The following is a 24,848-nucleotide window of genomic DNA, read 5'->3' as shown; positions in this document are numbered from 1 at the left end:
AAAAAAAAAAGCAAACAAAACAAAACAACAATAACAATAAAAAACAAATAAAAAAAAAATCAACCCCCCGCAAAAAAAAAACTAAGCCAGAGCAAAGTCACCTATTTCCTTGGATTTGAAGATATTTAAAGTATTTCTAAGTATAGATGATATTGACAACTAAACGAAAACAGTAAGAACACCCGCTGTGGTGCTTCCCTCCCACCCTGTATCTCAGGCTGGGCTCTAACGCTTAGTCTTCGAGCTTCAGCTTCCATGGCCTGCTGACTACACTACAGTCTTTCTTTGGGTAAATACACAAAGTAATGTATTTTTGACTCTAAAGCAGCTAATATATGTTAAATTTCACAGAGAAGCCAAGCATGGCAGTATGTTCATGTAATCCCAACATGAGGAGGCCAAGCAAGAAGGAAGACTAAGCTCCAGGCTGGCCTGTGTTATCTATCAACACTTAGTTTCAGAATAAAACAAAAGCCACAGGTAAAATGTTCCATTCAGAAGGTCTGCTGTGTGGTCACAGCTGCGGCAGGATTTCACTCCTATGTCTGCACTGGGTGTCCCTGTAGGGTGGCGCTTTTCAGCCTTCCTAGTGCTTCAACCCTTTAACACAGTTCCTCAGGTTGTGGGGACCTCCAGCTGTAAAACTATTTTCATTGCTACTTCACAACTGTAACTTTGCTGTTATGAACTGTAATGTGAACGTCTGATATACAGGCTAGCTGCTGTGTGACCCCTCGAAGGAGTTACAACCCACAGGTCAACAACTGCTGGAACAGGGCCTGCTGAGCTTGAATACAGTCTTGTGTATCTTATAAAAGCACTCCCTACTGAGTTACTTGGGTTTTTAAGATAAGCAAAACCAAAACTCTGTGGCCACGTATGCCATGTGGTCATATATGCTATGTAGCCATGGTTGGCCTAACTCCTAGCCATCCATTCCTGTGTTCCACTGTGCCTGGTTTTTATTTTGAAGAAAAGGGGGATAACAAATCAAAAGCCAGAGCTAAACGGTAAACGTTAAATATGCTCCTTTATTTGACACTCAGGGGAAGGCAGCCACAGAGACATTGGCATGGCTACACAGTCTACGTTCTTCTCATGGTGAATCTTTGTTACAAAGCAGTATTGTTTTCTTTTGTAGGTGATGTCTCCGAAAATTCACAGTTAAAAACTATGTCAGCTTCACGTGTTTCTGGGCAGCAAATAAAGCAAGCATATGATAAGTAAACTTATCACACTCACCGTTCGGCCTTGGAGGCTCTGGGGACTAACAGCCTGTAAAGTTAAGCCAGCCGGCATTGACCTTCTGTCAGGTACATAGACATGCTGGGAAAGAGAGAGAAGAGAATTCAGTAGTGAGCTTTGGTTTTTTGGGGTGGTGGTGTCAATATTATTGATGAATAATCTTAAATTTACATTATGGAATACTAATTAAAATTGTCATTAGTTTTTTTATGAGAGAAATACTAATATTATTTGCTTGACTAAAATATAGATGCTAATTTTATGGAGACTGGTCAACACCATGCAAACTCCTTGTTCTCAGGACATGTGTGTGTGTATGTGTCTGTGTGTGTGCGCACGCGCACTGTTTTGTGTTTCTGAGAGAAGAAAGACCTCATGTAGCTCAGGCTAGCCTCACACTTATCTCCTAATCTAATAGTTTCCAATACCCAAGTGCCAGAATCACAGGCATGATCCGTTATACCTGGGCCCATATAAACACATTTTATATTTCTTATTACCATGTATGTATAAGGTATGTGTGTGCGCAGAACATATGTGGCAGTCAGAGGATGACTCTGCAGCACTAGTTCTGTCCTCCCTCGACTTTAGGTGGGTTCTTGAGATTGACCTCAGGTCACTAGGCTGACACAGCTACATCTTTACCTACTGACCATCTCACTGGTGAGGGAGTGTCACAGGTTTAGAGTGTCACAGATTTTACTATTTGGCTGCTTTTTCATGCCTGCTTTTATGTTCAGCCTGTTCTGACAGGTCTTTAGTGAACGCGTATTACCAAACCCACCTGGCATCTGGGAGCTGGTGAGGGTGGGGACAGTGAGTATAGACAGACAGTCATCTCCCATCTGTAGCTAAGCTCAAAATAAAGTGGCATTTCCTTAGAGCTTCCTGGGAGCTAAGTCCTCTAGTCTACCACACCTTAACCTGTGGCTGTATGCAATCTGGTAAAGAAAGAGCTCAACTGCAAAGTACTGGCTCAGCAAGTCATGCGATATTCTCCAAGTTGAGATGTTTCAGTACAAAATACTGAAAGATCATGTTTGTTAATATCACAGCAATCCTTTAGTCCTGAAAAGCCATCAAACTCAGCATGCAAACATGGTTTCCAAGATTGTTTAGCCTGAAAATTCAGATACTGTCAGTCGTGACAAATGCTGTGATATTTTTTCTCTTTTAAGTAATAGGTTCCATGTTGCTTTGGCAGAGGTCTACTAATTAGTAAATCTGAATAATGATCCTTGTCTGTAAGCCCAAAATTAACCCTTCCTTCAAAAAGCTGCCTTGGTCACCGTGTTTTGTCATAGCAATAGAAAATAGCTAAAACATGGACCAAACTTATAATCTAAGCCTGAGAAAGGACCATTTAGAGTTTGAAGCCAGCTTGGACAACTTACAGAGATCCCGCCTCAGAAGCATGTAAGACATACTTCAAAAGTAAACACTTGCCTGAATATATGAGGCTTAGATCATATATAACATAGATCATATAACAAACGAATGAATGAATTACTCTCATAAGTATTGAAAGCTTAGATTCTATTATGGGATTCTAACAGTTTTAATTTTTTTTTTCGAGCCAGGGTGAGAGTTTTAATTTTTAAGATGAATTTTTAAGAGAACAGCCTTGTTCTCTTGCCTCTAACTTAATTTACCATCATTGTCATCAACATTATTGAGTAATCGGTTCACACAAACAGCATTTTACCTTAGGGTGATGAGGCCTGTGCCTGCGGTCTATCGTCACATCTCCTCTCTGGATGGGCGAAGTCACTTCTGACCTGTACGTCCGCTGAGGGGAGAAGCCCTGGTAAGCAGCTGCTGAACCATGCGAAGGTGACGTGGGAATGGAGTGCATTGTCTGGTCAGACACCTTCACTATGGCTTTAGGACTGCTCAGGCAGCCGTGCCGAGGGAGGGTGCTCTGCTTGTGGTAAAACTGGCGCTGCTGCCACTCATACAGCTGCCACATGGTGTCATCTCTCATGGATCGCCGCTTCTCTTCTGCTCCAGGCCCTGTCTTCTCATGACCAGATGGGGTTACACTGCAGATACTCTCAGGTCTGGTTTTGCTGTTTCTCGGGAGTGTCCGGTAACCTTCAGGGTAACGGGCCGGGATCTGGGCTCGGTGGCTTGGCATATTTCTTGGCAATGTTTGATAAGAAATTACTCTAAGATTAAAGAGAAGTTATGAAAATGAAAGTTGTTGCAAAATGGATTAAGATTGCTTTATCTTTTAAAAGGACATAGTGTTTTGGCATGTGGAGTTGCTCGGCATGTGGAAAGGCCCGGGTTTGAACCTCAATATGTAACACATCGAAAGAGGAAAAGGAAGGAAGGACTAGTCAGCCAAAATGTTATATGAAGTATAAATCAATAAAAAGCTCAAGCTTTTTGGGTGAAATTCCATCTGGGAATGCACGCTATGAACGGAATCTACAGTAATTCTGTAACTCTTTGGTAGACTGCAGGAGCAATTGCACATTCCGAGTGACAGGCAGTAAGAATGCTAGGTCTTTAGCTCCAGGGCTTCTGAAGCATGGTAGATGGATCTCTTAAGTTTGAGGCCAGCGTGGTCTGCAGTGAGACACTCCCTGTCTTAAAAAACAAACAATCCCCCCCCCCAACAACCAACTTACTTTCCCCTCCCCCAAACCAAAAAAAAAAAAACCCCAAAACAAAAACCCACCTCCCAAGAAACTAATAAATAAAATTTAAAAAGAGACTATTCAAGAACTAATCTTAAGCCTTCATTTAATTGTGCAACTAGTTAGTACCAAACAAAAAAGGTTAAGATTAAACTTCAAGTGTTCATCATAGGCTATCATTCTGTGGTGCATACACTTGTATCCTAAGACAAAGTTACTGTAACCCCAAAACTGCCAGGGCTATGGGAAAGGTAGGTTCAACAGTGGCTCCCCACCCCCCGCCCGCCCACCTGCTCGCTCACAAGCACGCCTGCCTCCAGGGCTCTAAGGACTGAACTGTCGTCACAGGCACTCTTGGCCTTTCCTCTCCCCCTGCCCTGTCCTGTGTGGGGTGTCTGCTGGTCACTACAAGAACTGGGGGGAGCCAGGCGTGGTGGCACACGCCTTTAATCCCAGCACTTGGGAGGCAGAGGCAGGTGAATTTCTGAGTTCGAGGCCAGCCTGGTCTACAGAGTGAGTTCCAGGACAGCCAGGGCTATACAGAGAAACCCTGTCTCGAAAAAACAAAAAAACCAACAAAACAAAAATCCAACAACCAACCAACCAACCTTGGGGGAAACTGACCTGCAGGAGTTTACTAAAAAAAAAATATATATATATATATATTTATACTTATTTTATGCATATCAGTGGGTTCACCTGCATTTTTAGTGCACCATTTTCGTGCCTGGTACAGGCAGGTTAGAAGAGGGCACTGGATCTTCTGGAACTAGAGTTACAGATGGCTGGGAGTCACTAAGTGGGTACTGGGAACAGAACACAGGTCCAGTGCTCTTACTCGCTGAGGCACCTGCTTCTCCAGCCCTTACTTACTACCCTTAATAATCTAATTTTTTGGCTGATAAATAAGAAGCCAAAGATTTTTTTTCTATTTTATATGTGTGTGTGTGTGTGTTTGTCTGTGTGGGTGAATGCTATGTGTGCAAGGAAGTACATACAAGGAGGCCAGAAGAGTCAAATCCACTGCCCCTGCAGTTACACAGTTGTGAGCCACCATCTCTGGCTCTTGCAGAGCTCTGACACAGACGGACGTGTGACTGGCAGCCACACATCAAGCCTGCCCCAGCAGGTGCGCTGCTTACCTGCGCACACTGGAGGCACGTGGCAGGTCAGCTTGGGATGTACAGGGCCTTTCAACAACAACAACAACAACAACAACAAAGCCCCCAAAGTCCTCCAGCAGATCTCACTGGGACCTCGTGTAAGGATTGGGTGCATACTCGGCTGTGAGGCACATACACTACAGTTAGTTCCTACTGGTATGTAAAATTATATTATTGTTATTCATTGAGAAGTTCTCTTTTGGAGGAATATACCTTCTCTTTGTGATTATGGAAAATACTGCGATGCAGAGGGAAAGGCAGAGAAGGAAGAACTTGGAAGGAAGGCATGCACAGTGGCAATCCCGGAACTTGGTGGATACAGGCAGTTGGAGCTCTGTGAGTTCAAGGCCAGTGCGGTCGGCATAGCAAGCTCCTGATTACCCAGGTTATCCATATTCTTTTAATGTCTGCATTCATAGTAAGAGTTGTGAATGAAAATGCCTACTTGTAACAATTTCCAGTCATTTATATATAAATGAAAAAATGATTTTCTTTAAAAAAAATCTGCTAAAGACATGTATGCTGTGCATGAAATTATTCCTCTATCATAATGAATTAATTGAAACTAAAGCCATCAGGGGCTGGAAAGATTACTCAGCAGCTGCACGCTTGCTGCTCTTCAGCATCCACGTGAGGTGACTCACATCCACCTCAGCTTTGGCCTCTTGGGCACCCCCACACCCAACACCCATGATATTCATACGCAAAATGAAAATTAAAAACAGAACTAAGCATAAGGAAGACAGAGCTTGGGTAGCAGTGACCTCAGAGGCTGTGGGTGCTCCGTGTCCGTCCCCACCGACTGGTAGCCACACGAGTCCTCTAGCCACTGTACTGTCTTGACTACCAGAGAGCTCATCACCAAGCAGTCTAGAGCCTAAGGTCTCATTACTCATTACTAATTCAAACATTCTGACCCCTTCAGTCATCTCTCCTGAACAGTAAACATCTCCTCCATCATTCAGGCTCTTCAGGCAATGTTGTCAGCGCCCCCAACCCCAAGGCCAATCATCAGGCCACCAACTCTGGGCGTGAAATAACCTAGGCTGGCCATTGGCCTCAGGCTCCAGGGTGCTGAGATTTCAAGGGTGCAGCCCCACACCTGGCTTATGCTTTGCGTTTTGAGGGGCTGTTGAGACAGCTTGAGAGCATTGGGTGCTCACGACCACAGCGGGAACACAGATATCTTCTGGCCTCTGCGGGCATCAGGATGCTCACAATGTACAAACATACATACTAGTAAAACATTCACACACATAAAATAAAATAAACATCTGTGTGTGTGTGTGTGTGTGAGCGCGCACACGCGCGTGCTGAATGTGGTGGGACACAACTTTACTCCAGCACTTATAAGGCAGAGGCAGATGCGAGTTTGAGGCTAATCTGGTCTACATAGCCAAACTGTCCCAACAAAACAAAACATGTTTTCTGAAATGTATCTACTTCTCAGCATATATTCCTGATAATCTTTGCAAATTCTGCCATTTCTTATTTCTCAAATGTCTGTTCTCGGTCTTCAGGCTCAAGCACAGGAGTGTTAGGATTAGCGAGCCATGGACCATCGCACCTGGCCCCTTCCTTAGGCCCTCCTTTGTCCTGGTCTCCCATGGGGTAAATGTATTCACTTTCATACTTTGAACCACTTCAGATACACCGTGCTCAAGGGTGGACTGCCCTCTGAGGATGAAGACTCACAGGCGCAGGGCCAGGCCCTCTCCTCTCCCCACTTCAAATGGAACTTTCTCTAAACCTTTAGGTTATGCTCTAATATTTATAGGCCTTTCTTCCTTTCCCTATTTTGTAGTGCTAGAAATCAAACCTAAGGCATTCTAGGCACACTGTGGTCCCACAGTGAGCTCATGGTTTTATTTTGAGACAAGGTTTCACTGTGTAGCTCTGGCTGGCCTTGAACTCCTGATCCCCCTGATTCTATTCCCAAATCTCAGAGTTACGGGTGTGTGCTACCACACTTGGTTCCCAGGTTTCTTGTCTACAGAGATCCTCCAGTACACAGGGATGCAGAAGCTGCTAATGGAAGAGAGATTAAGGCTGGAGACGAATTCACACTGGTTCATCACAGTTCTGAATTCTAGGAGGAGAGGCGAGGCGAGGGGTAAAGGCAGAAGGGTGGAGGCCTCTTCTCGTCCTAAAACTCATCTCCTGCCCAGCTTCTGCCTATCATTTGTTCTGGGCCAGAAAGGATGGCTCTTCACCAAAGGTAGGCTATCCACAGAAACAAGAGACAGAAATCACTTACATGTGATCACCACGAGCAAGATACGGTAATCAAAGTATGAAATCTAAGCATACTTTAAACCAGTACTGCGGGTGAAGCCAACCTGCCCCACCACATACCAGAGAAAGCAGGCTGATGATCCTGGGTACTTACCCTCTGGGCTCTTCTTCAAGACCCCGTCCTTTCTGGACTTTAATCCACTGCTCTAGCTGCTGCATTGAATTCGTTCTCTGAATGACTCGGTCAGCCTCTGCGGCTAGGGGCCCTGCATTTGGGTGACTCCCACCTCGGACATCTGCCAAGCTGGCATTCACTGCTTTGCCGTCAGAACTATTCACATTGACGGGTCTGTAGTGTACAGTCTGAGGAGGGCAGTCCGGCCCACTTTCATATTCTGATGGCAGGGAGTTCAACTTCACACTGTTAATTTTTGTTAATGGTCTATCTTGCCCGTCCTTCTGAAATCCGTATCTTTCAGCTTCTAAGGCCCTTTTTTCTTCAATTTTGCTTATTTCCTTATTCTTCTGATTGTTCTGGACCTCGGGTCTAATGAGAACTCTGTGGTTGGGAATGTTATTGGTTTCTTTGGTTGATGCACTGTCGGTTGTAATCTTGTCCACTCTGAAAGCAGAGGAGAGAGCACAGTTGGTAGACGGAACAGGTGTCTACCCCAGGAGAGTAACAGTCAGAGAGCACAAGCTGCCACAGAGCCTCACAATCATGGCATTACCATGCAGGCTAGTACTAGGATGCAGGAAAACATTGCTAGGCAAAACCACCAAGACAAACGCAACGTGCCTGTCTGCAAACACAGTAAACGCTGTCTCTTACCATTAATGGTTAAACCACAGCCCACTTAAAGCAGCCAGCAACTGAAATAACAATGTGGCTCTCAGTCATGAAGGTCAGCTCATCATGAGACACTCATGAGTCTGGCGGTGGAAGCTGCTGCAACAGGAAATTATAGTCTGATGCCACCAAAGAGCTGACCCGAATGAGACGCAAGAGACCTGTGTGTGGAGTGATGTCCCCATGTAGCCCAGGTTGGCCTCAAACTTAAAGTGATCCTTTGCCTCTGCCTCTCAGGTGCTATGGCTGCTGACATTACAGGGCTGAGACACTGGACCCAGATAGCCCAGCTTAGGAGCTCTCAGGGCCAAGCTGGTCATGCTCAGTGCACAGCTTTTGTTCTTTCCTTTAAAAAACAAATGGTGCCACTCTGTAGGCCTGGCTAGGCTGGAACTCACAGACATTTGTCTGCTTCTGCCTGGGACTCAAGGCAGTCCTACCAAGCCCAGGTTCAGTGGGCACCTTCACTTGCTAGCTGCATCTCTGGGCAAGGTTTAGAAGCTTACAGTGTAAGCTTTTTGGTAGATAGAGTACCTTCAGTAATGTCAGAGGCCTGTCCTGACAACCAAATGACAACTGCCTGGCCTATACTGCCTTTACTGTTGGTCAACTGTTTCTGGGCTGCCTGAGGCCACCACTCAGTTGCTAGAGCTCTTTCTGATGAGAAGCTGTATTTCTGAGACAATCACATCTAGGCTTTTATAAAATCAAGGTGAGTGTCTGAACCCACATAAACTTGTCAAGATCACCATACTCATCATGAACTAACAGATGTGGTCTGCCTCCTGTATTTCAGCACACCCGTGGTACTACTAAGATCCCAAGGGCTACTGATACTGTTAAGTTCTGAAACATGTGGAGAACATACATATCACATGTCTGTAGCCACACTCAAAGCTAAGTTAAGAAATATAGATTCCATAGATACTCAGGAGCGGAGCTCCAGCAAGAGTGAAAAGATAAATGCCTTCTCTTGGAGTGAAATAACAGAGACCTAAGTCACACGGCTAGATCAGACACAACAGTAGACACGGGTGGTGTGGGGTAGGGCGGGGTGGGTCACGTTGACAGCCTGTGGGGCTTCTTCCCTTCAAAGAGGAAACCACTGGGAAACTGACTCCTAGGAAAAGTTCAATGAAGTCTTCATGAAGGGTTGTTTAACACTATCCTTAGAAATGTAAACTAAGTTCAGCAAACTATAGCTACTGTTTTAGACTAGGATTGTAATGTTTTCTCCAAATACTTATCACTGAAGAAACATAAGTATGTAATGACTTTTTTTTTTTTTTTTTAAAATGGAACAAAACTGACTCAGAAAACCATGAGAGCATAAACCACAAAAACTGCATCTGATTTAGGAAAGTAATGCTTAGGTCACGACAGCAGAGATGTTGGAAACTAGCATGACCACTAAGAAAAATAGTAGGTTCTTCAAAATCAAGAAACAGAACTGCCACCTGAAGACACGTGTGGACATGTAACTCCAGTGTGATGTGACATGTGTGGACACGTAACTCCAGTGTGACGTGTAGGGTCAGGAGTTTAAGGCCATCCTTCAGTTTACAGTAAGTTGGAGGCCAGTCAGGGCTACTTGACAGTCAGTCTGAAAACCAAACCAAACCAAACCAAACCAACCAACCAACCAACAAAAACATATACTAAAACAAAAAAGAAGAAGAAAAATTATGATCTAGCAATCCTACCACTGGGAATCCATCCAATTAGTATGATGAGATTCCTACACCTATATGCTTATTGTAACACAACAGACAATAAAAGCCAAGATATATGATGTATACATCAATAGATGGATAAAGAATTTGTAATACACACACACACACACACACACACACACACACACACACACACACACGCAGACTGCAGTCATATTAATATCCCAGAGATCATTATGTTAGTGAAATAAGTCTAATCTAGAAATATATCCTCTCATTTACATGTAGAGTCTAGAATATTGACCTCCAAAAAGCAAAACAGAGAAGTAGTTACCAGAGGCAGGAGAGGGATGGGGAGAAGCGTGCAGAGAGAGGATAATTAGTATAGCCGAACAGAAGAGATTTCTTCATCATAACAGCATTGTAAGGCAACTATAGTTGATAATGATTTTTCAAATAACTAGTATAGATCTTTAATACCCCCAGAAAAAAAGAAATGATGAAAGTCTGAGATGATAGCTCTGCTAATTACCCCAATCAGATTACTATACAGTAAATACATGTGAAATATCCCATGTATAATTACTTTATCTATAGGAATGTGAAATTACTGTACGTCAAGTGACAACAGAAACATCGGATTAGAGGTATGGTTTAGTCACAGAGATAGTTATGTGCCTAGCATGATCATGGGCTGGAAGCCTAGTATACACATACAAAGAGAAAAACACTTGAGGGGCTAGAGAGAGAGACAGAGACAATTCAGTGGTTCATAGAACTTGTGGATCTTGCAGAGGACCCAGGTTCAATACCCAGCACCCCCATGAAAGTGTAATTCTAGTTCTAGGAGGATCTGATGCCTTCTCTGGCATCCATGAACACTAGGGGCATACACAGCATACAGACATACATGTAGGTAAACACCCACAATCTGTTTAAAAGTCAGAAAACACAATGAGGCTGTACAAGATGAAACTATGTGCACAGAAATGGAAATTATTCAGAGAAAGTGTGTCAGAATCAGATTTTAAGAATGCCAGCAACTATCTATGTACCAGGGCACTAAAACGTTGCAGTTTCTGAGTGAAATCCTTTATGAATTTAGAAGAGTTGAGTTTTAAAACCCGGGCTGTGGGGAGTGGGTGAAGGCTTGAGTGAATGTGAACTGTCTGACATGAGCTGGCCACGTCACTGACAAAGGCCTTCCTTTGGTCAAGTGAGACTCTTGATAGTATGTGCTATGATACTATAGTGAGTGTTTATGAACAACTGAGCAGTAGGTGCAAGGACTAGCAAGCGCCACTCGTTGCCTGCAGATGTCCCCAGCCTGACACCTCTCGCTGAGACCAACTCTTCCCCTCTGTGCTGCGCGTAATAAACATGCGAAGGTTCTAGGCTGTTGCAGAAGTTGGTGCCACTCCACGAGTGGACACACTGGAGCCCGGCTTTTCTGTGCATGTCTGTCTGTCCTTTCTTCATTTCCTACCTACCCTGGTGGGGTTTCTAGACCCAAACCTTGCATGGCTCAGTCATGGATGTACCTTGGTGGTTGAGTACTTACCTAACACAGACTTAGGTTTGGTATTTATCACCAAAAAATCAGCCTTCCCCAAACATGGTTATTTTATCTCCAAGGTGATATGCCCTGCTAACTGTCTCAGTATCTGGCCACAAAGCAAAGGAGTCCCACTACTTTTATCAAACAAACAAAACATCTCACTGCATTTATGAAATGAAATTTAAAAATAAGATACTTTCAATATTGAATGCCTAAACATAGCAGGATAGGACAAAAATGCCAACAGCTAAGAGTAGAAGAAAGTGAGGCAACTCTATACTCTAACAGGGACTGCTAATTCCAGGCTGAATTTGGTGGCACTACTCAGTAACTGCTGGCTAAGAGGAGACACTACAACACAACTGGCTCTACATGGTTATGGGGACATAGAATAGTCACTCACTCTTGTCGTCTTATACTATGAGTTGATACGTGTAACTACTGTATCTTTTTAAATGTATATGGCCATTTTTCCTGCATGTATACAGTGCCTTTGGAGGCCAGACAGGGCACCAGATCCCATGAAACTGGAGTCACAGATGGTTGTGAGCATCCCTGTGGGTGCTGGGAATCAAACCCAAGTTTTCTGGAAAGCAGGCAGTGCTCTTAATCGTGGAACTATCTCAAACCCCACATTTTTATGTGTGGTTTTAATTAATCTATATTACTTTTTTGGTCATAGATTTCATTGAACAGCCTAGGTCTGGCCTGAACTCATGATTTCCATGCTTCCAAAGTCTCAGGTGCTAAAATTACAGGGGTGCACTACCACAATTACAGGGGTGCACTACCTCAGCTGGCTCCAGCTTTTAGAACTGTAAATTGAAACAAACAAACAAACAAAAGTAATGAGTTAAAAAAATGAGAAAAATATAATATAGAAACTACTTGAAAATAAAATACTCTATTAAAAGGAAATCCCTAGAAGCTTTAAAGATAAATTTACTTAGATTTCCATTATTTTAAGTACAGATGAAAGAGAAGCCAGTTTATAATCCATTATGTTTTTCTCGACTTAGTACTGCATGTGGGTGTACATGATACATGTGAGTTCAAGTGACTCTCTCATCCTAATAATAATAATAATAATAATTATTATTATTATTACTACGTCTTTTTTGTTTCTGTTTGTTTGTTTGTTTGTTTTTTCTTGTTGAGACAAGGTTTCTCTGCCTAGCCCTGGCTGTCCTGGAACGTGCCTTGTAGATCAGGCTGGCCTGGAACTTGGGAGATTTTCTTTGTCTCCCAAGTGCTGGGATTAAAAGTGTGCTACCAAATGGGACTCTGTTTTACTTACTATCAGTGTGTGCATTTGCATGATATGTGTGTGGGGACACACAAGTCACTGTGTGCGTGTGAAAGTCAGAGGACAATACTGTAGCCATGGGTTCTGAAGATTCAATTCAGACCATCCATTTTTTTGAGACAAATACTTTTATTCACTTCAACCATTCATTCATCCTAGCCTTGAACACTTAACTATCCAAGTGCTCTACCATCAAAGTGCTGGGATCAGCTACCCCAAGGACTAGGGCTATGGCTTGGTGGCTTGCCACTTGCCTAGCATACACAAGGCCTGGGATATGATCTCCAGCACAGCCATCACCAACAAAAACCTAGACCCTGTCTTATTTCCATGCTTCAGAACCTGGAGGAGAATCTGGGTTTTAAAAGCAATAGTTTAAACAGAGCTAGCAGTGATGGCGCACGCCTTTAATCCTAGTACTCAGGAGGCAGAGGCAGGCGGATCTCTGTTTCAAGGCCAGCCTGGTCTACAGAGTGAGTTCCAGGTCAGCCAGGGCTGTACAGAGTGACTTTGTTTTGGGGAAGGGGTGGGGGTTGGGAGGGTGAGTACAAGTACCTTATAAAGGCTCAATTCAGTCTTTCAGACAATGTGTTAAAAGACTATTAATGGGCTGGCAAGATGGCTCAGCTGGTAAGAGCACGGACCGCTCTTCCAAAGGTTCTGAGTTCAAATTCCAGCAACCAAACGGTGGCTCACAACCACCCGTACTAAGATCTGACGACCTCTTCTGGTACATCTGAAGTCAGCTACAGTGTACTTATGTATGATAATAAATGAATCTTCGGGTCAGAGCAAGCAGGAACTGAGCAGGGGCTGATCGGAAAGAGTGGGGCCGACCTGAGCAAGCGGGGTTGACCAGACAATCACATGAAGGCCCACAACCATCTGTATAGCTACAGTGTACTCACATACATAAAATAAATAAATACATCTTAAAAATAAAGATTATTAAATGTACACTGAAGTAGTTATGCTCAATGCCATGGGGCTTGATCTCTAAGTGGGACACACACACTAAAAAGATGGGGAAAACCTTTAGATGTGCAAGTTAGCAATTATATAAAATGTGAACTTAATTATCACTGACTAGAAAGAAATTTAATTACATTATGAATCTTCAAATTATAGGACTTTTTAAAAAGTGCATTCCTTAGCACTTGGGAGGCAGAGGCAGGTTGTGTCTGTCTGTTCAAAGCTATTTGGTATGCATACTGAGTTCCAGAACAGCAAGAACTACGTAGAGAACCCTCTGCCCTGACTCAAAAGTGTAACCATTCAACCCCTACTGCTGTAGTCTGAGAAATGTATTTTTTCTGATTAGTTCTGTTTTCTTTTGAGACAGGGTTTGTGACATAGCCCAGGCCGGCTTTGAGCTTGAGACTCTTCTGTGTAGGAATGCTCCCACTGTAAGTGTGTACCTCGGGCCAGAGATAGTGGGGCAAGATGCTGAGTGTGATTACTGGCAACCATGCAGAGGAAGAAGAGCTGACTCCTGAAAGTTGCCCTCTTGCCTCCACACAGACAGTGCAGCATTTGTATGTATGTATGTATGTATGTATGTATGTATGTATGTATGTACGTACGTACGTACGTACACACACACACACACACACACACACACACACACACACACATACACACACAAAATGGTGTGCCAGAATGTCTAGTAGACTAGTAGATTAATTCTCATTACACTGAGGAATATTAACATGGCCTGTTATCTTCAAGCAGGGAAGAAAATAAACAACTCTAGGATCAGTTTTAATTAGTACCACTGTATTAAAGGAAAGGCACAACTCATCAAGAAGTAGCTAATTTAGAGATTATTTAAATTTTCTGGAATTAATAAAATAATTGGAATTAACTAGATAATATTAACAAAAATAAAGCTCACCAGAATTTATTGTTTATTTATTTACTTCCCAAATACCAATACAACATAAAAACACAATGAAATTAACTGCATGAAATTAAATTCTATGATTTGGGGTCTTTAAAAACAAAAACAAAACAAATAAACTAAAAAAACAAACCAAGCTCTTCCATGAAGCACATAAATCTATACAGCTTTAAGGTAATAAAAAGATGTACTCACCGGAAATTAAAGGTAATTCTGTAAGAAGAAAGAACATTCAGTTTGAATGTGAGGATTCTAGAGTCACCCAGAGTAGTGACAGTGAGAATGAGGGGAGAAGGAGAGGACAGAAGTGCAGGTGGGGTTGTCACCTGACCCAGCACCCCAGGCCGAGTGGGGTCAGGGCAGCTGAGAGACCATGCATGATGAAAGCCATTTGAGGGTAGGAGTGAGCCAAGGCGGGAGGCACTGCCGTTTCCCTAGGGCTGTACCTTTTCACAGGTTCTGTCTGCACCAGAGCAGCATCTAACATGGCCTTCATCCACAGCTCCATTTCCTTTCCTGTATCGGTGCAGAAATAATAGGTCCGCATGTTTGGGTGGGCTGCCTGAGTGAAAACAACAGCGTCACTCTCCATGAGCTGCGCCCCTGAAAAGGAAAGGGAAAAGTCCGTCTTTGTCTGATCAGTGTACGAGATTTCCAAGGAAGCGCGTTTGTCCCTTACCTAACTAACATACAGGCATGACTTAGAGAGCGTATACACACTGACCTCAGCAGGGCGCATTGCGGATCCTCTTAATGGTTCTCCGATTGTGTCTACCTCAAAGGTACAAAGCGTATGCTCAGAGTACCTCAGAACTCTGCGGGTCTCCACTCACTCGGCTCTCACCACCCTGATTTACTGCGACCAACAGTTCTCACTCAAGGATAGTATTTCTAGCCAGGCTCGGTACTTGGGAGGCTGAGGCATTAGTTTGAAGCCAGCCTGGACTACTTGGTGAATTCTAGTACAATGTGATCCAGAGTGGAGAGCCAGTTTCAAAATGCAAAACACAACACAAAAGCAGGGAATGCTGAAAAGCACTACAACAACAAAACTGATAAGCCACAGCAAGCTCCCCCCCCCCCCCCCCGCAATGTCTTCCGTTTTAAAAGCTGACGCTGTCCATGCGGTTCATAGACGACGCATGGACACTTAATGAGTCCAATGCCACTTCCGTCTAGGCTTTCTTCTCAGGCTTCCAAGTTAACATGCAAACGCCTGCAGTTTGTGAGGACGGAAAGGACCAGTGTAGTATTCTTTTTATCAGAAAATCAGAAGGAAAATAAAATCAAGGCGCTGGCGAGCCTGCTACTGTGGGGGAGCACTGCACCCACACAGCAGATAATAAAAATAGGCTGTGGTCAGAGAGGGCTGACGCCAGGAATGAGCAGTCTCCATTTCCATTTAAATATCCTGTGGTGGTTTCCCATTAGGTGCCCAGAGACTTGGCTGAATGAACAAAGGCTGCTGGGGCCTAAGAGAATGTGAGGAGAGTGTGGAGCAGGGCGTGGCCGAGCTCTGAACTAGAGCTCCCCATCTGGCATCATGCCCCCCATGCCAAGATCCTGCTACCTGCTGCATCCCCAAGGTCAAACGTCATGTCTTTAGGATACACACACAGTCCCCGGGCACACCCGTCCATCTCTGTACTGTCACAGCCGACAAATCTCCACAGTGACGGCAGAGCCAACTGTGGAAACAGCCTGGACAAAGCTCAAGTCCTCTGCTTTTAAAGTGATTAGTAGTCCCTGGACTCTTGGAAAAATGGATGAACACTGCCCGTATCTGTGATGAATGAAAGGACTGTGCTGGTGGGGAGAAGATCCTGTGCCTGCCCTGAGACAACTCAACAAAGCCACTCCCATGGCCGCCCCCATTAGTGAGTTCAGAAAGCGTGAAGTTCCTACTTACCATACCGACAGGAGCAGAATCAACATCAAGAAATGCAGTCATACAGTAGCTCGGAATTTAGGGGAAATACCACAAAAGAAAAGTTGAAACAGTGATTACTACTGTTACAGGCAAAAGACACAACAAATCAAATATCACAGAAAATCTATACCAAGTGCAGTGGCTGCTTTTATTGCTATTTTAACACTGCAGATTGTTAAACATTTCTCTTTAACTGACTTCTCTTTTAGCTTCACGGTTAATAACACTGTTATTAGCAAAAGTTATACACTAGGTGGGATTTAAGCATTATGTACTTGAGAATCTCTGTAAGGCTATCCCAAAGAGTCTGTGAACATGCCATAATGAAGAGCTATGGCTTCCAATTCTCTTCCCAAATATTTCATCTGAGGAAATAATAACTGAGAACAGCGATCTAAGACATCTAGCCACAGCCATCCATGAACTCATTGTGCCATGCTAGCATGTGCTTCCTAAAAGAACAGTAACATCACTAACCCTTATGCTTCATTTTTAAATTTTATTTTATGTGCCTGAGTGTTTTGCCTGCATGTATGTCTGTGACAGAAGAGGGTACTGGATTCTTTGGGACTGGAGTTACAGTTGTGAGCTATATGTGGCACTGGAAATTAAACCCAGGCTCTCTAGAAGAGCAGTTAGTGCTCTGAACCATCTCTCTAATACCACCAATACACTTTAGATGCACACGTGGCTACTAATAGTTTATGGATCAATATCTGTTCTTTAAAGCTTCAAACACTGCATGCACGTTTCCTTACCTTAAAAGCATACTTGCGATTGATGTGGTCCTCAGCAGTAAGCATGGCTATCTGGAAACTAGGCAACAGGATGCTTCCCAAAATACCCTCCTCCTTCTCATCTAAAAGAGAAGTCAGTGTCGGTCAGACTCTCTCTCTGTTCTTTGGGAATTTTTGCCACTTATCCCAAGTTCCAACACATTCCATGCTCTAGTTGTTCACACTGCTCCCTGTCCTCCTGGACTGGCAATTTCTATGAGGAGATTTAGAGAGGCGGGAGGAGCAGGTGTCCAAGGATGTGCTAGGTAGGTATGTTCACAGGAACAAGCCTCCATCTACGCCATGAGAACTGTATAACTTCAGAGTTGTGGAGCTTTATGCTTGTCCTAACAAGATGCCGAGATGCATAGTGAAACTGAGTGCTTGAGTGACAGACCTCCAAAGCAAGCACATAAACTACACTGAAGAAGATGACTCAACAGTCATCTTTTTGTAGCCTTGGCTGTCCTGGAACTTACTCTGTAGATCGGCCTACCTCTGGCTCCCAAGCACTGGGATCAAGCCCACCAGGGCCAGGCTCTGTGCTCTGTCTTACACATTTCCCTGGTGTAAGCACTTGCTGCATGAGTTGAGCTCCAGCTCCAGGACCCAGGAGGTGGGAGGAGAGAAGCGAATCCGATCAGTGCTCACACATTTGCTGTGTCATGGCACTCAACACATCTGCTGTGACATTGGCATGCCTATCCCCACATCACACACATAGGTCATTAATAAATAAAACATGCACCTTTCAGAAGCAAAACCATTACAAAGATTTGGCATTTTGTTATAAATTATTATGAAATTTTTATTTTAGAAATAAACTAGGAATAGTAAACGTTTTCTTGTTTCATTTTATACTCCACAAATTGTCAATAAATGTACTGGAAAAGGAAGAATACAGACAGCTATTCCCAAAGAGCAGGAAACTCAATGACAAAAATTACACAGTAAAAATTACATGCTGGCTAATGTCTGGAGACAAAAATGAAATTTTACAGGTTTGGTAAATTCTGATTTAGCAGTACTCCTCAACCACAGTTTCCTGGGCAGTGAACTGGTGAAAACAATTCTAGTAGCTCTGCATTTAGAAGGTTAATACACAGCCAGGCAGTCGTGGTACACACCTTTAATCCCAGCACTTGAGAGGCAGAGGCAGGTGGATTTCTGAGTTTGAGGCCAGCCTGGTCTACAGAGTGAGTTCCAGAACAGCCAGGGCTACACAGAGAAACCCTGTCTCAAAAAAAAAAAAAAAAAAAAAAAAAAAGGTTAGTACACATTTTAGCATTTTGGTAGGTGACCACAGAACCTTGCCACACATATTTTGTATAATCCAATTGTAAATTAAAATTTGCAAACAGAGAGGGGACTTTTGGGTAGAATGCAGGACCAGAAGCTGCCTGTATTTGATCTCATTAAGAAAAGTCATCTAGGGGCTGGAGAGATGGCTTAGTGGTTAAGAGCACTGACTGCTCTTCTAGAGGTCCTGAGTTCAATTCCCAGCAACCACATGGTGACTCACAACCATCTCTAATAAATAAATATTAAAAAAGAAAAGAAAAGAAAAGAAAAGTTACCTAGGACAAAATAGACTACCATAGAGAAATGAAGAGGAAAAGCTAGGACAGTTCCCAGGAAAAGAGGAAGCCTGCCTCAGCCCAGCTGGGATCATCGAGTGGCAGCGTCACCCAGAAGGCCGTGTTAGCCCCTCTGAGGGTCCTGTGACTCAAGTCTCAAGAGAAGGCTGGAGAATAAGCAGATTCCCAAGTACACGCAAAAGAAAGAACGAGTCAAACTACAGAACCTGCACATCACAGCTCAGACACAGGAGCAAGTTAGAAAAGCAAGACTCTTCCAAGAGATCACAACGGCCACCCAAAACCAAGACAGTGACACAGGTAAATGCTGGACGAGTTCTAAGTAAGTAAAATTCATCTGTGACTTCAAAGATGATACAACAAAGTGGATACATTCATTCTAAGACTCAGGGAGGACAGTCAGTGATACAGAGAAAAAAAGTGAGGGACATGCAAGGAAAACCAGGAAGGAAACTGAGAGTCTGAAAACAAACAAACCAACAAACCAACAGTGGGAAGGAAGCGCGCCTCCCCCCCCCCCAGCCGAGCAGAAAAGAGAGCCATCAGGAACAGAGGATCAGCTACTACAGCCAAGCATCAACCCTGGAATCAAACGTGTGCTTCAAATTATTTCCCTGGGAAGGCTGTCTCCCGTTTTGAAGGCCAGTGTTAAAGAGCTTCCCCTAGGATCTCTTGTCCCTGCACTGTGGCCTGCTCTGTGGTTTTAGGACACTCGGGTCTTAAGTGCAGACAGTGTGTTTTATAAGCGGCAGAAGCAGCCAGGCTCATCCCTTTGCATGTGAGCAGACAGTTTTCTGTTTCATGTACTTTATAGTGTCTGTCCTCAGTGTCCTCGCCAGAACTTAACTGACTATATTTGTTGTTTTATTTCTTGGCTATCGCTTTTGTTCCAATGCTCTGTTTTCATGCCAGTACACTGCTTTTGATTACTATAACTTCTGATGTAAATTTAAATAAAAAAATGCTTTTGTTAAAAAAAAAAATTCCACGAGGTAGGAGTTAAAAAAAGGTAACGCCCTTGCTCTCTAACCTCTTATTTTCTTGCTCCCTTGCTCGCCCTCTCTTCCCCACTTTCCATGCAGCCACGGCCACCTTCAACTTCTCTACACTTCTCCCTCTCTCTGTCTTTCTACAATAAACGCCTTAAAACAAAAAAACCAAAACCAAAACCCCCAAAAACAAAAGATAACAATAACAACAAAAAACAAAAATAAAAAGCAAGCAAGCAAACAAACATAAACAAAAATCCCAACAAAGCAGAGAGACTAATTATAGCAGAAAAGCCTTGAACTCTAGAGAAAGAAAGGGATTTCAAACAAAAGCAGAATTTGAGTTCCCAATGGACATCACCAGAGGAAACATTGTGTAATTCATAGCTAAGACAGAGAAGCACAAAGTAAAGGGAAGCAGTTACACCAACCCCCTACCCATGCAAGCTTACGAGAATAGCACCAGCTTCTAACAGCAGTCCTAAGGGCCAGAAAGCACAAAACACACATTCAAGCCAAAGTTAGACTACTGTGTGCTACAAAGGTATCTTTCAAAATGATGCAGAATATGGTGGGTTCAATCAGTCTAACTCCGGCACCAGGGGGATCTGATAACCTCGTCTGACTCTGTGGTCAACAGGCATACGCATGAGCAAGTAAACATTCATACCCATAAAATAACTACATGTAAAGTAAGGAAATGAAAATTGATGGAGGAAGGATATGTAAAAACAAGCTTAAGTTAAGATATATCATTCATGACCAGTAAGCCTGCACTAAAGATACACAAAGGAATACTATATACAGAAGAAGAAGGAAGTCTTAACCCAAGAACAAAGGAAAGCCTACATGTCTTTATTCAGGGAAAGTCGTCCTCTTCAACTGAGTGTGCTGCTTCGGGAGGGGCGCACATGGAGCTGTGAGGGAGGAAGGGGACACCTGCCTAGCCAACCAGATCAGCCCAATCAACCTGGGAGACCAATGGGATGACAGATGTCAGAGCCAGATCGCCCTCACATCCAAAGATACATTTTCTGAGAGGAATAAATGACCAACTAGGAGCTAGGAAGGAATCCGTACTATCCAAGAGTCAACTATCAATCTCCTAGCACAATACTGGAGAAACAAAAGAACAAACAACTGGACTGAGTAGATTCACACTGTCTGTTGTCTCCAGATGGAGAGTCAAAGGGTGGGAAGTCAATCTATCAAGAAATGAGGTTGAAAGTAAGATAGTATAGCTCTTCCAATAAAGTAGGAGTTCAGATAAAAATCAAAAGAGAAAAAGAAAGCCAACTCCACAGAACCAAGAAGACATAACGGGGCCGGAGAGAGATGGCTCAGGAGTTAAGAGCACTTGCTGAAGACATGACAGGGCCAGAGAGATGGTTCAGTAGTTAAGAGCACTTGCTGAAGACATGAGAGGGCCGGAGAGATGGCTCAGTAGTTAAGAGCACTTGCTATGCTTGGAGAGGAGCCAGGTTTGGTTCACAGCACCCACACATGGCAGCTGACAACTGTCTGCAACCTCAGCTTCAGGGGAGCTGATGCCCTCTTCTGCCTTCCTTGGGCACCAGGCCCACATCTCAGGGGAGCTGATGCCCTCTTCTGCCTTCCTTGGGGACCAGGCCCACATCTGGTATACATGTAGGTAAACCTTCATATACATAAAAGTATGTACATCTTTAAAAGCTACAACAAAAAATACATACATATCAAATGTTGGGGCTGCAAATACTGACAAGCATATAAGGGCCCAGGTCCTAGCAGAGTGACAGTGGGTGATTACTGTCATGCTCCAATCAATATACCCAGCTCATATTGTGTAATTCTTATGTGCAAAGGAAAGCCATAAATTATTAATAACAAGTTGGCAGTCTAATTCCTTCCCCCGATATTGTTCAAGCCACCATGTGGTTACTGGGTATTGAACCCAGGTCCTCTAGAAGAGCAGTCAGTAGTCTTAACAACTGAGCCTTCTCTCCAGCCCCAACAACTCTAATATCATAATTAATAATAAGCAGTAATTTCCACTCAGGTTTTAAAGGAGAGAAGTGTATCAGTGCCGCCTTCTTTCTTCCACAGGTGCCACATTTGAAGTGCGCCAATGAGAATGTGTTGGACTTTCATGTTAACATGGCAGCATTAGCCTGCCACAGCCCAAGAATCTGAAGTTGCAACTCAATGAGAGCTTGTCCTAATAACTTTCTAAGAAGGAAAACCACAAAGACTCTTTCACGGCTATCTAGGAGAATGAAGGGACTTATTTACCCACTAATCCCTGCATTTCTTCAGTGTTGATAGTTAAGAGCCTGGTATGTATCTTTCACATAATCTTTTCCATGTTTTCAGGAGATAATGCTCATTGATTTTCAGTATTCAGGGGAGGAAAGAAGTACAAATTCAAGGCCAGCCTGGACTAAGCCAGACTGTCTCAAATAAACAGAAATGAATAACTCTAATATATGGTCGTATATCACACACACACATACATTTATAATCACAATTCATGTTTTTCATTTTCCAATCCACCATAACAGCTCCTGACATTATACTCACTTGTATAAAGTCGCATCTATGGGTAATCCATAAACTCATAGCTAGATCTGACACAACAAACACATAACCCTTAGCTGGCAGTGATGACTGTGTCTGTAATCCTAGACACTAGAAGGCTGAGGCAGATTCTAGCACCAGGCAAGCTCAGGCACAGAGTGATATGCAATTTCTAAAAAGATGTGGCCAGCCAAGGACTCTATTAGGCACTGAACTCAAAGATAGAGTAACCAAGTAATGACTCCTAAGCTCTTCACACAAAACACACCAGAATGCAGAATCAGGCGAGTCTTCATCCAGGCGTGCTAGTCCACACCTTTAATACCAGTACTTTAAAGGTAAAAGTAGGCAGATCTCTGTGAATTCCAGACCAGCCTGAACGACACTGTGAGTTCTAGGCCAGGGCCACACTATAAGACCTGTCTCTAGTCAGCCTGGAGCCTTCTCTTGTCTTCTGCCATGTGGGAAGCCACATAACGCCATTACAAGATGGCACTGGCTACCACTGGCCACCGCCCATGTATTTCGGGTAAACAACCAATGTGCACAGGTGCAAATGGGTTTCACGCCAAGTCACAGCCCGTCCCGGGGCATGTAAATTAAGGGCTGAAAGCAGAACCAATCAGACATGGCCACGCCAGTCCTAGGCCTATAAAAGCAGCGCTAGCTCTAGGGCTCGGGGTCTTTCGCCTCAGCAATCAAGCTCCCCCAATAAACGTGTGTAGAGGAATCCTGTTGTGAGGCGTCTCCTTGCTGGCTAGGCGGGCGTCCACACTGCCATACTCTAGGAACCCTGAGCCATGGGCCAGCAAAGAGAGGTTTTCCTGATATTATTTGTTCATTGTAAACAGTAAAAGCGCTAATCATGTCTTTCCTCTTAGGACACACCCAGAGCTTAGCAGTTATGAAGTATGGCACGCAGGCAGTTATGGACTCACCTCTGTAATAGAAAAGGCAAAGGTCAGAAAGCACAAACCAGCGCTTCTTCCACAGCTTCATGCCGGTGCTGTCCTGCATGGAGTAACACAGTGAGGATACTTATGACATGCATGTAACACACCCAACTGAAGGCCGATCTGACCTGTCTTCCTTACACAGCCAGGGGACCAGAACATCAAAAGGCCAGAAAGGCTGACTGTTCCTACCACAGAGACACGAGGGGCTTCTGAAGATGTAGATATGCAGTTCCTGACTCCATTATAATGCTTATACATATGAAAATGTCACATGGTTCTGCATAAATAAGCAAAACTGTTATATGCTGACTAAACAAAGTTTAAAACAAAAATTCTAGGGACTCATGTTAATTAAGGTGGCCCAAGTAGACTGTTCCATGAAGAGTCATATGATAAAAGGGATAGGATGAAGCCGTTTACATCTGTCTTCTGAGCGCGTGAGCTTGTGAGGAAGAGAATGATGGAAGCATGCAATGGTGCAGACTCATTCTGCTAACCAGACTCAATATGTTAATCATCAATAAGAAGCACAGATGTGCACTGAGATGATTTCTAACCTAAGATGATACAAAACATGTGAGTGAGAAACCTTCACAGAAAATGCACTTAGGGTGCACTCAGCCTGCAGAAGACTGCCTCCCTCTGGCTAGCACTAAGACATCAACTTCATGAAACTACCAGCTTCAGACAAGATCACCCTCAGAATAAAATTACTTTCCCACATTCAATAAGCAAGAATGCTAGAGAAAACTGGATACCCTCAAAATGCCAAACTTGTTTAAATGTCTACATTACTACTTCTTAATATCTTTCTAGTTAATCTAACAGTGACCTTAAAATCATAGAGATGAAATACAGGCAGAAAAAAAAGTCCTAAACAGAAAATATTTCTCTTTAAAATGAACAGCAACTCCAAGGGAGAAGCCACAAACCAAAGGGACGTGTACATAAACATTCTATGACACTTTCAGTCTTAATTATATTCTTTCTTTGGAACAGACAGGAGGGCTACAAATATTTTTAAGGTCACATATCCATCCATCACTAAATGCTCACACACGTAACACTATTGCCATAACGCCCCACTGGTGAAAGCCAGAGACAAGAGCTGCAGTTGCTGGTGAGAGCCCCAGGGGCCTCAGCGGGGTCCATCCACATCAAACTACTCAAGTATCTGAGTCATAAAAGTAGGTAAGATGGACACCGAGTCTTTCTTACAAACCAGAGGTGCAGAAAGACTTGACATGAACTTTAGGACAGTTCTCCCATGATACATAACTTTAGCTGTCCACAACTCTCAGGTAAACAGCATCTCCGGAAGACTTCATAACAGATTTACTATGAGTTTTTGTTGTTGTTTGGTTAGTTTGGTGTTCTGTTTTGTTTTTCCTTCCTTCCTTCCTTCCTTCCTTCCTTCCTTCCTTCCTTCCTTCCTTCCTTCCTTCCTCCCTCCCTCCCTCCCTCCCTC

At 43.5% G+C, this 24,848-nt stretch overlaps 1 protein-coding gene across 20 annotated transcripts in view; it reads right to left on the bottom strand.

The window, feature by feature from the left end:
• Positions 1 to 24,848, bottom strand: part of Plekha5 (pleckstrin homology domain containing A5) — a 173,354-nt gene that overhangs the window by 43,740 nt on the left and 104,766 nt on the right. For 13 of the 20 annotated variants that reach the window (XR_003843268.1, XM_029535229.1, XM_029535227.1 and 10 more), the window contains 7 exons: positions 23,363 to 23,435; positions 17,264 to 17,364; positions 15,022 to 15,137; positions 14,771 to 14,788; positions 7,443 to 7,910; positions 2,951 to 3,413; positions 1,243 to 1,326 (listed from right to left, as the gene is read on the bottom strand). Coding sequence is in view for 19 of the 20 variants with exons in the window: in XM_029535229.1 (XP_029391089.1) it covers positions 1,243 to 1,326; positions 2,951 to 3,413; positions 7,443 to 7,910; positions 14,771 to 14,788; positions 15,022 to 15,137; positions 17,264 to 17,364; positions 23,363 to 23,435 (1,323 nt within the window). In the remaining variant the exon portion in view is untranslated. Of the gene's footprint in view, positions 1 to 1,242; positions 1,327 to 2,950; positions 3,414 to 7,442; positions 7,911 to 14,770; positions 14,789 to 15,021; positions 15,179 to 16,484; positions 16,956 to 17,263; positions 17,365 to 23,362; positions 23,436 to 24,848 lie in introns of those variants that run through there. The other 7 variants (XM_029535228.1, XM_029535245.1, XM_029535242.1 and 4 more) reach the window with 2 other exon arrangements.

Source organism: Mus pahari, chromosome 2, assembly GCF_900095145.1.
Source record: "Mus pahari chromosome 2, PAHARI_EIJ_v1.1, whole genome shotgun sequence".
Lineage (NCBI taxonomy): Eukaryota > Metazoa > Chordata > Mammalia > Rodentia > Muridae > Mus > Mus pahari.
Note: the sequence above shows the minus strand (reverse complement) of the source record. Positions and strands in the feature narration are given on the sequence as shown.